The 12,073-nt window shown below is 45.7% G+C and overlaps 1 protein-coding gene across 8 annotated transcripts in view; it reads right to left on the bottom strand.

The window, feature by feature from the left end:
- Positions 1–257: 257 nt before the first annotated feature.
- ZNF827 (zinc finger protein 827) overlaps positions 258–12,073 on the bottom strand; it is a 151,350-nt gene continuing 139,534 nt past the window's right edge. The window contains exons 12-15 of one of the 8 annotated variants that reach the window (XM_081136693.1): positions 8,103–8,294; positions 7,609–7,786; positions 5,589–5,621; positions 258–4,193 (exon numbers count right to left, since the gene is read on the bottom strand). In XM_081136693.1, the coding sequence (XP_080992819.1) occupies positions 5,606–5,621; positions 7,609–7,786; positions 8,103–8,294 (386 nt within the window). In that variant the 3' untranslated portion in view covers positions 258–4,193; positions 5,589–5,605. Of the gene's footprint in view, positions 4,194–5,588; positions 5,622–5,918; positions 5,986–7,595; positions 7,802–8,102; positions 8,295–12,073 lie in introns of those variants that run through there. The other 7 variants (XM_081136690.1, XM_081136689.1, XM_081136688.1 and 4 more) reach the window with 7 other exon arrangements.

Below are 12,073 nucleotides of genomic sequence, written 5' to 3' on the forward strand. Positions count from 1 at the left end.
AATTGTACTGAATGATGGCCATGCTCTCACCCTAATGGCTACTAATGACTTACATAATAACAGTTTGCATTAGAACCATGGCTGTTCAAAACTTGCATTTTGCAATGGTTATAGCTAGTCGTGGGTATTTCCGACACTCATTTAAAATTACACTGAAAAGTAGTAAAAATCAGAACAGTGCAAGACAAACCAAACCTTGAGACTAACGAGTAGTCAAGGATGGCAACCAAGAAAGAAAAAGAAACAAGAGTATAGCCAACCTTTTTTTTTTTTTTAATTAGAGTATATTATACTTCCAAACTGGATACACTAGAAATTGGCAATGCAACATAAGATGCAAAGGAATATACCAGTTACTGTCAAAATGACCCTGTACAGCCTTGTAATGCAAAAAGCTTTATACAATACAAATTTTCAGTAATGTACACAAACCTTGATAGTATGATCATCTGAACATAATATGAGGGGTTAAAAAAAGGAGAGAAGAAGGAAAGTGCTGAGAACACTAACTGCAGTACTCTATGGAAAAATAAGCTCGCTTTCATCGAAGAATGCATAGTGAGAACAGTGGGAGTTAGTTGGCAGGTGAATCTCTCAAAGACGTTAGTGTTTTACACGGAAAGGATATCTATGGAATAATCCTTCCCTGAGTATCAAACTGCAAACCAAATTCAGGGGTACATATTATCTCAGTGGAGTCTGAAAAATGCTGTAGATTTTTTCTTTATTAATAACAACAATAATAATAATATAAAAAGTCAAACAAACTCCAAACACACCTTTTCTCACTCAGAAAACTTTTATAATTTACCAGAAAGATTGATGACTCTTTCCAAAGTGCTAAAAAAGTTGCCCAATTACATTAAGCATAACGAAGTCATTCAAATACAAGTTCAGTGGCGAGCAGTGAAATGCATGGCATTTGAATGGTAAGGGTCTCCTTCCAACGGCCCTCTCCGTCTCTCCTCGCGCAGGGTTCAGCCTAGGACCTCGTATTGCACAAGCAGCATGCTGTAAAAGCTGCAGTCCCGGGCTACCCTTCCAGGTTTTTAACCTGCCGGTGCTCACGTGTGATTCACCTTTCCTGCCAGCCTCTGGGGGGTCCCTGTGGCCCTCTTTCCTGTCATCACTGAACTTGGAGTTTTGAAAGCACATTATTAGCCAAGTGGCACATTCTCCATTATATGGGGATAAAGACATAACTTAAAAAAACAAAAAAAACAACCAATCCACCCATTAGCCCGGTATTCTCGGAGTGTATTCTACTTGTCTATAGTGTCTTTTACTGAGACGGTGACATGGCGAGGTTGATGGGCGTTTCACACAGGCCAAGGGCGAATGCCTGCCGGAGGATGACCGACCGCGCAGCTTCCTGCCCCAGCCGGCTCAGCCTCCCTGCCCCGGGGCATCTCCGTAGTGTAAACAGGTTTGCCAGGGCCGGTGACTGGCAGAGGGAAGTGTAGCAGACCTGCCAGGTCTGGGGGAGAAGGGTGGGTGTGTGAATGGGGGGGAGCCATGGTGTGGACAGACCCTACAGGCTTCTGGCTTCCTGTTCAACTGCACCACTTTCGAGGGGGCTGTCAGTGAGCAAGCTGACTAGGAAGAAAATCGGGGATGCTTTTATTTTCCCCTGGTGAAACGGACGAAAAAGAAAACATCCCAACTCCAGGATAACACCTGATGGAAAATAGCAACGCAGTAAGAAGCATTCCTCCTGCACACCAGCTCTTCAATAGATAAATAATATATAGACTTTTATATCCCAAACTTCCCATTATTATGATACAAAGCGCAATTCTTCCTGCTCTTTGAGCCCGTTTCAGACAGGAAATTCTGCTGTCTTAAAAATACAAGCAATGAACATATTCCGACAAAGATTCTTTTCCTTTCCTTCTTATTAAATCACCCATCACTTTTCAAGACGAGCCAAGGGCTACACTACCAATCACATCTGCTTCTTGCTGCCATAAAGTGCTGCACATAAGTTGCCATTTTAATGACCACAAAATAAGAGCTTTAAATACGTATAAAGTTAGCCTCCTAGCAGGTTACATCTACCAGGCGTTAACAAAACGGGATACAGGGTTATTACGTGGAGAATACCGCTAGAGCCAGATGACCTGCGAACACGGATGCTTCTCAGGGGCATAAACGGAACCGTAGGACTAAACAGCACCTTGTTTTTGGGTGGTTATATGTCAACGAGGTTGTGACAGAACTTTCAAACATACAGTCTACTCGTTCCATATAAAAGGTACACCTTCTTCCTTTCATCTTAATTTTTTTTTTTTTTTTTTTGCAGATGAGAAACAAAAACTAGTGCAAGACCAAAGCCCTGTGCAAAACTGCCGTTTCTTTTTTTTTTTTTTTTTTTAGTCTGAGCATTTATACCCAGAATTGATCCAAACCCCTTTTAATCTCCTCGGCTGGATTTATCAACCATAAAATTTTTCACTCACACTATTTTTTTTTTCCTGCAAACAAATGGTAATCACTGAATTAATACATCATATATATATATATAATCTGCCCTTAAAAAAATGATGCACTGCGTGTGTCCCACACACATGGTGTACGTATGGACACACACACACACAACACACTTGAGTTTCGTGATGTTGGTTGCAGTGCTGCAGGACATTTCTTCCAGATGGGACTCTTGCTGCCCCAAGTTTTCATAACCAGAGGAGATCCAAGCGCAAGGTCCCCAGCTCTGTCGGAAATCTCCAGCAGCACCGCGGGCGTCTACCGTTCTCTCATCGACCACGCACCAGGCCCCACCACTCTGTAGCCGTAAAATAGGGGAAGGTGATGAAGGGGCTCAGGGACAGACTGCGGTGGACGAACAACCCAGGAGGGAAAAAAGCACGTTCATCGCAGTGAAAGAAGCCAGTACAAAGAATGTGCGATAGAAACCTCAGGGCGCACGACACACGGCTTTCTCTTTCAGGATCCACACACCCCATTCACCCAACAGAAAACAAAAATGCACCAATATATAAGCTTCCAAGTGCTGATTGCTATTAAGGACACTCTCTTTAGGGTTTAACAAGACAAAAATTCCTTTCAATAGGAGTACGGAGCAGGGCCAAGAGTGGGCGTGGGCGGCTGGGGAGGCATGCCTCTGAAGGTAGATGCACGCAGTAGGTCACCTCTCTGAAGATTGGATAAAGCAGCTTTCAGGTCAATGCAATAGGTATACACACAGAGCCAATTCTCTATTCCTTACTAAAGATATACAGTACACGTGGTTCAGACCCGCGGGGGTCTGTAGGTTTTGCAGCAACATACACCTGCTGGGGTTGTGTTTAAGTTTTGTGGGTTTATGTTTTTGTCTCTGTCACTTTGTTTTTGGTACAGAACGTGGCTGCCCTCAGACAGTCTCTGCTCTTTCTCTCAGTCCGAGATAGGCGAGGAAGGAGTGTTTGGGCGAGGGGATGCTGGGAGGTGCAGTCTGAGGTCGGGGAGGGTGGAATGTGAGATCCAAGTGGTTCTTGGGGTATAACATTGTCAAGGGAATGAGATGGGCAAAATCTGAGTTCCGGTACTTGTCAAAGCGCAAAGGGGAGCCGTTGAAGGCCAGAGCCTTGAGTGCCAGGTTGGGCTCTGAGCTGCTGCCGTGGGCAGCGGACAGGGCCACGGTCTGCAGAGCCTGGGAGGCGGACATGACCGACAGGGGAGACAAGAGATTCCGGGAGCTCCCGACGACGAGGAGCGGGGCCCCGGGGCCGCCCGGTTTCTTGGGGGCCGGACACAGGCCCTTCTTGTCCTCCTCGGGGCAGTCCCCACTCTGGTGCTTCTTGACGTGGCGGCTGAAGACGAAGGGGTGTGTGGTCTTGAACAGGCACTCTTCGCAGCTGAAGGTCTGGCGTGGGGCGTGCTTCAGCTTCTTGTGCAGGTTGAGATTGTCCTTGCGTTTGCAGCTGTAGCTGCACTGGTCACAGTGGAAGGGCCGCTCCCCGGTGTGGACGCGCACGTGCTCGATGAGCTTGTTGGCGGTCTTGGACAGGTAGCCGCACTGGTCGCACTTGTAGTGGTTGCCGAGGCGATGCTCCCGGGTGTGCGTCTCCAGCTCCAGCTGGTTGGCCTTCACCGTCTGGCAGATCCGGCACTTATACTCCATCTTGTAGTGGGTCTTGAGGTGGCACTCCATGGCAGCGGGGCGGTTGGTGGAATAAATGCAGAATGGGCACCTGCCGGGGGAAGCAACGACAGGGAGGGTCAGCCAGACAGGTTCTGCCGTGGCCCTGCTGCTCCCCTCCTCACCGGCCACCCTGCAAACCCTGAGGCCTGGCTGCCCCTGCCCAGCCCAGCCCTGCTGCCTCTCTGGGGGTTAAGACGACCCTCTTGGGCTCTCTCTGCAGACAGAGCTGTCCCCACTGGGGAGGAGCTAGCTCCGAGGAGGTGTGCTCAGCCTACTCTGGGTCTCCTGGCGGGAGCAGCAAACACCAACCCTCAGGAAGGGGAGCAGAGAAAGGATGAGAATTACACGAGCTGTGGCTCCCCCTCCACCCTCCCCGCCCCCCTCGGAGCCCTCCCCACCCCCCACCGGACACAGCAGAGGTCTAAACCTCACGACCTCCCCTCTAGATGGGAGCAACACAAAGAATCGACGTTTCATGCACCACACCAAGCACACGCAGAAAGGCTAAGAGTTTTAAAGAACAGCTTACAGGGGGAAAGCTACCTCCAGCAAACAGAAAGTCGTAGGGTCAGAATCGTGCTTATGAAAGGTTGTTAGGATGAGAAGGCCTGTGTGTGTCGTGAGAGTGTGTGTGTGTACATGGGTCTGTACTCGTAGTACCTGTCTCCTACAGCTGCTTCTCCACCAGGGAAGGAAGGTGAGAACCAGGACAGGGGCATGGAAGGACACCCCCCCCAACTGTCTCCTAGTGAGGGGTAAGGACTGGGGGTGACACCTACTCTCTGGAGCTTGAAGACATTATTCATATATTACGACATCATAATGCTCGGTGGGCAGGACCATAGCTTACATTTCTTCTGCATTCTGTACAGTGCTTGGTAAGTGCTCGGCACATGCTACGCACTGCGTTATTGCTGGACTGGTTTCTACACGTAATTTAGGCAGATTCTGGTCCCAGCTCCGTCACCTTACTGGGCTCTAGCTGGATATGGCCTGGGCCAAAGCCTGGGCCTCTCCGTGGCTCAGTTTCTCCATGAGGCTACGATCCCCGCAAGCCTCCTGGCTGTCCAGAGGGGCCAGGAGGAGCCGTGAGGGCATGTTTACAAATTCTGCTCTTTGAGAAGCTGCCGGGCCCGAGTCAGTGGCTGATATGATAGCTGTAGCGTGTTTGCTCTCTTTACAAACAGAATGCAAATGCAAAAGTGGCTGCCTCAGCTCTGGCTGGGCACCCGCAGGGCAGGGCCCAGGAGTGAGGTGTGCTCTGAGGGTTTGGAGAGGTGTTCAGCAGAGCCCAACACAACCAAGTGCACCGTGCACTGCTCCTCAGCGCCAAGCTCGCCGTTAGCCTTGGAACCTCAGCTCACAGAAGAGTGCACACGAGAGAAATAAAAGCCCATTCCCAGGTCAGGTGCACACACAACCCCTACGCCAAGCTGGGCCTTACCTAGAGGAGTCTGAAACTCACCACTGTCCTGAGCTACGGCAAAAGAAAAATAATAGTATAATCTTATTTGATCTGCATTATGAACAGGATATAGAGCACAAGCAGTTCCATCACAGAAAAGCAATTGAGACATCGGCAGTCTGTTTCACTTTAAGGACGTTTCTGTGACCCACAGCTCAATCTTTCTTTTGCTGCTCAGGGAAAGTGCTAAGGGTGTAGCAGGGTCCCGTTATTTATCGTCACGGCACTCTCCCAGGCAAATTAATTCTCCAATATGGCAAAGGGAAAACAAAACAAAACAAAACAAAAAAAAACAAAACAAAGACTCACTGTATAGCCAGAAGGCATTATCAATTTTTTCAAAGTATTCTTCTACTTGGTCATCCTAGAACATAAACTATTACACAGGGGACCGTTAGCACCGCACGGGAAGTGTCTGTACCGCAAAAGCATCAGCGTTCACTGTGCATTCTCCCCAGTGGCTCGGAGGCCTGGGACCCCTTGGGTCCCCGAGGAAAGGCTAACCGGCAGGGCCACTACTGGCCAGGCCGCAGTTCATGGCTGTGACTGGGCTATCGGGGAGGGCAATGGGCTCTAGTCCAACCACAGAAATACATGGCTTTGCTTTATAAAAAGAGTGCACAAGTATTTAGAAAGGGACAGTGGGGACAAACCGAATCAAATTCCCATTTACTGGTTGTCTTGGATTATAACCGCCCCTCCTCCATCCCTGGAGACCTCCCCTCCCCCACCCACCTAAGCACCCCCAAGACTGAAAGAAAGTGGAATTCCACAGTAGGGGCTGCTCCCAGAGTCTGCCCAAAAATACTGTTTGGGCAGTATTTTGAGGAGGGTCCCCTCCTGACCAGGCAGGAGCCGGGGGAGACAAGCCTGCACAATGCTGCCAACACTTGACTCCCTGGGTCCTGGGTCTCTCCATCCCACACCCACTGGGGAGAGTCACACCACCCCTCTGTCAAGCTGTGAGTTTCAAAGGTCAAAATGTATTAAGACAAGGTTTTCTCTCCTTGTATTAAGTAAAATGTAATTTTTCATTCATTTAAATTACACAATCATTTCAGCTAAACATGAACAATTCTGCCTTGAAAATTGTGTGTCTCTGTGCCCAATGACATAGGATTCTTTCTCTTTCCTAGACCATAAGTGCCTTGTGAACAGGGGCCCTGATTACGGAATCACGGGGATGATTAAATTCTGGTCAGGGCAGGACATATACTTCCTGAGGGTGGAAATTCAGTTTTATTCCTTGTTTGCCCTCCAGCACCTAATCAAGCCAGACGCACAGTGCACTGGATAATAACTGATTAGTCTCACTTCAGACCGGAGGGCTTCCTGCAAATATTGGTTAATTATGATGCTAACTGTCTAGGTCTTTGTGGGGAGGAATTTGTGAATCTGCGACTGAAAACGTCAGCTCTCAGTAGGGAGATCCCAATTCCAGTGTCTGGGAAGGCATACGGCACGTCTGCAGGAATACAAGAGGCACATGGGCCTTGCATGGAAAACGCCGCCTCCTGCCTGTTCAAACCGGCAAGGTTCCAGTATTTGGGGTGGGGTGTGGATGAAGTGGTTATAATGCTTATTTAAAAGATATGTGGCAAATCACCTAAAAAAACAGAGATGGTGAAGTGCAGTGACAGTGTAATGATTTACACTGGGGGACACTAACCCAAGTCCGTTAGCATCAAGTCTGAATAAAACTCAAGCAGCATAGGGTGAGTCCACCCCTGCGTGCTCAGATGCCTCAACATGCCTTCCTGCTGGCCTGGAGTCCTGAGTTGTTTGTACAATAGATTCTCCTGCTGATGTCTGCTGACCCCCTTGAGGTCAGGTCTAATTCATATCCAGGTGAAGGCGGCAGAGGTGCCTGCCTAATGCCCCTCATGCCAGGCTCTCCCTCTCCATGACCCCAAAACCTTCAGGGGAGGGGGTGGGGTAAGGATGGGGAGAGGGTGTTTAATAACAACACAGTAAAAGGTTCTGTACTTGCTTTCCTTACTTGAGCCCACCGGTGGGGACAGTGTGGCATTTCTTATGCTCCAGCAGCTGTTCGGGGGTCTTCATGAACTTGTGGCACACGTCACACTCAAACATCCGGGTGATGAGGTGTATCTGCAGATGGCGCTCAAACATGTTCTTCGTCTTGCAGACAAAGTTGCAAAAAACGCATTCGAACCCTGGAAGGACCGAAGCTGGGTGTACAGGTGCATGGGGCAGAGGGACAGGAAGGCAGGAGCAAGGCCAAGATCCTCTTTCTTCACCCCTCCCCCCCATTTATGCCCTTCCAGATGCTGTTCTCTGCATCTCTGCGCTAAAAGACGTTGAAGCTTTGGAGTCAGTGTCACACTCCCCATCCTTCCATCCCATTTTGGGTGCAAATCAAGACAAAAGGAATGTTCTTGGACCTAATATCTATTTCCAACATCACCCCTGACAAGGGGTCATTCTTCCAGAGTGGGGAGGGTTAAGCAGGACACCCGCCTCCTCTCTTACCTTTCTCTGGCTTTTCTTCACTATTCAGTGAGGGCTGGCTCCCGGGCATGACAGAGATGACCAGCAGGTTGTTCCCGCTCTTGTTTTTCTGGGAGCTGTCTGAGTCGTCCTTGCTGTTGGCTGAATCACTTAGAGCTGAGAGGGAGGATGATGAGGGGCTATTTGATTCACTCGGGGTCTTCCTGTCTTCCCCTAAAAAAATAATAAAACCCAAGTCTGTTACTTAGGAGATGTAAACCCTAGAATAATAGCAGTTGGGATGTGTCTCATGGCTACATCATCACCCAGGGAACACAAGCTGAGGTCTCCCTCCTCCAGTACACCCACTGGGGTTCCAGTCATCTATGGTGATGACCCTCATGGTACCTGGGGCCAAGAGCAGGCTCTCATTCATTTGAGGAGTGTTTATGGAGGTCTTGTAATACTTAAAATAAAATGACAATAATAGCAAAGTTGTATTGAAAACATTACCGAGTTCCAGATACTGAGTCATGCTTTAAATGCTTTGTCTCATTTTATTCTCTCAAAAAGCCTGCTGAGGTACAATTATTATTATTGCCCTCATTTTACAGATGAGGGAAGGGAGGCAAATGAGGTTGGTCAGTTGGTCTGACCCATGTTCTTCATCAGCTCACTGAATTCTTCCTCAAAGACAGGAGTAAACAGTCAATAGATCATTAAAATCTAGTGTCAGTAGACTTTTGCTTCCATTCAAGATATGTATCAGAGATGGAATTTACCATTGCTACTGAAACAACTAAAAGAAAACAAACACACAGACAAAACATATCAAACAATAGTTTTCACAATATTGGACATCAGGCAATGAAGAAGAATGATCCCTGAGAGGTAGGAAAAAATTGCCCTACATCCTGTTTTGAGAGACCTTCCAGGCTGCAGTGTAGGGAGGGGGTATAGAGGTGGAGTCCGACAGATCTGCTGATTTGAGGAGATAGAGCTGAGGGTCTGGGAGATCCACATGGTTGGACCTTGCAGGACAGAGTACCAGAAAGGAAGAACTCAGAGACCTGCAGAGGGTCTCCTGTGAATATTCAGCAGAGTATGGGTCAGAGCATGTGTTGGAGGGAAATCAAGCCATCTGAAAGGCTTAGAGAACAGCGCCTGTTTCCACCAGCCACACTGGAAAAAACTTATAATTTGCCCTAGATGGAGTAATGCTCCAGAGCTGTCTGACAAGTCATAAAAGCAAGACTCAAGAGGATCAAAGTTTCCAAGTAATTACCTGGTCAAGAATATTTATAGGAATATAAAATATCTGGCACTTAATAAGGTAAAATCACAATGTCTGACACCCAAATAAAGGCTCTCAGGCATGCAAAGAAACAAGAAAACACAACCCAAATGGGGAAAATAACAACCAATGAAAACTAACCCAGTTGTTGGAATTTACAGACAAAGATCTAAGCACAGTAATATAACTGTATTCCATATGTTCAAAAAGTTAAGTAGAGAGATGGAATATGTACACTTGATCTTATCCAAAAGGCAGAGAAGCAATGATGGAAGATAAAAAAAAAAAATCCAAATCAAATTTCTAGAGATGAAAATTACAGTGTCTGAGATGAAAAATATACTGGATGGGATCAATAGCAACTTAGACACAGCAGAGGAAAAGATTAGTGAACCTGAAGATAATAGCAATAGAAATTATCTGAGATGAAACAGAGAGAAAAGAATCACAAAAAGATAAAGAGCATCGGTGAACTGTGGAATGCCTTCAGGAAACTTAGTGTAAGTTTAACTGGTAGGGAGAGCAGAAAAAACACTTGGAAAGGCCAAAAACTTTCCAAATTTGAGGAACATCGTACATCCATTGATCCAAGTAGCATAATGAGTCCCGAGCATATGAAAGACAAAGAAATCTATACAAGGGACATCATAATTAAATTACTCAAAACCAGTGATAAAGAAAAAGTCCTAAAAGCAGCCAGACAAGATTTAAGATGTGCAGAGGAGCAAAACTAAGAATGACAATAGATTTCTTACTGAAAACAATGCAACTGAGAAGTAGTGGAAAAACATCTTTAAAGTACTGAAACAACTATGAAAAGGTATTTCACAAAAAAAGGCAAAAAACCCCCCAAAAACTGATGTAAAAAAGTTGAAAGAATTCATCACCAGAAGACTTGAATTACAAGAAATGTTAAAAGAAATTCTTCAGGCAGAAGGAAAATGACACCCAATGTAAAAATGGATCTACATAAAAGAATGAAGAGAACTGGAAATGACAACCACATGGGTAAATGTGTGAGTTTTTCTGATGATTTAAATCTCTTTAAAAAGTAGTAAAATGAATTTTGTTTTAAAAAAACAGTAATAATGTAAGGTTTATAACACATACATATATGAGAACAATAACATAGCGGCTGGAGGGAGAGAAATGGAAGTATGCTATTGTGAGGTCTTACACTACGTGTGAGGTGGTATGGTACACTGTGGTAAATTAAAGATGTACTTTATAAACCCCAAATAACTGGAGACATATAAAATTCATGGTTCAGGAGACTCAATATTGTTAGGACATCAATTCTCCACAAACCAATTCAATGAAACCTCACAGTTTTATGTTAGGGTAGAAAATACAGGGAGACTGTGCTGCAGATCCAAGGAGTGGACTTATCCTACTCTACTTAAATATTTCCTTAACATTAAATTAAAAATTAATATTCTGCTGGTTGATTTTCTTCCCTACAGATAAGTCCCCAGAAGTGGGATTACTGCGTTGCAGAGCATTACATTCTGAAGCCCCTGCGCATATATACCTAAGTAGTTTCCCTAAGTTCTGTAACTTTGCAGGGCCATAGGCACAAGAGTACCAGCAGCGCCCGGCAACAGTGGAAAACAGTATAAAAGGTGCCCTTAACTTAATAGGTTAACATAAGCCACTCTTGAGTTTTATTTTGCTCCGTGAGGTTGAACATTTTTTCCTTATGTTAAGCAATTAGCTTTTATTTCTTTTACTGTGAATTGACTGGTCATGTTCTTTCCAAAATCTTCAACTAGAGACCTAAAGTGTTTCTTATCAGTTTATATAAACTTTCTATATAAATATATTAGCTTTTTGTCATTTTTACAAACACATTTTCAGAATGTGGTGTTTTTTGGTTTTTTTGGTTTTCCTTCTCTTCTTACTTTCTTTTGCAAAAAGAGGAATTTTCATGTGTCACATGTCTTGATTCCTTTCCTTTGTGATTTCTTGTTAGCCCTTAAGCTTTTACAAACCTCCTTCATTGTGTTTGATGAATATTCTATTCTATTTTCTTCAAGCCTTTCTAGGGCAGACTGTAAACAAGGACTGTGTAAGTTATTTTGGTGTCAGTGTGAGGTAAAGTATTGATGGTTGTATATTCCAAATAGCCATTCAAATTTCTAAATGCCATTATCGCAGCATTTAAAAATGGCAGCAAAATTTACATTGAGGAAGTCACAGCACCAGAGGGAATATTTTCCCCTTGCTGATGTTCTCTGCAGGGACAAGGAGCTGGGAGTGGGAGAAAGAGAGCGAGGAGGGGTCACGCAGAAACACCTAAACAGAGGCCGCTCAGCACCCCATTCCCAAGCGTGCCTTGGGTGAGAGTGGCCTGTAAGGAAGCGTGAGGAAGCACGCGAGGCCTGTGGATGACCAAATAAAAATGTTCTGTTGATGAAAGCTCATCCTGTAGATCACAACTTCATTTAGGCAACCAGAGAGCACTGCAGATTCCCTAGGGCACTGGAATAAAGGGTGCCTGTTCCTGTGACAGGTAAATCAAATTAGAGAACAGGACTCACAAAATTGGAGATTCATAGTCCAAGTTCTTTCCAGCCATTGTGGTTTCTACGGTTTTCTTGAGGTAGGGTGGCGGTGGAGGGGGCTGTGCAGTGGAAAGGGAGGAGAAAAGGTCTGGGCTGGGTTTAGGCATACTTTGGGGTGGAGAAGGTTAGAAGAATGGAATATAACAGAAAAGAGA

The sequence above is a fragment of the Miniopterus schreibersii genome, assembly GCF_964146895.1.
Source record: "Miniopterus schreibersii genome assembly, chromosome: 4".
Classification (NCBI taxonomy): Eukaryota; Metazoa; Chordata; class Mammalia; order Chiroptera; family Miniopteridae; genus Miniopterus; species Miniopterus schreibersii.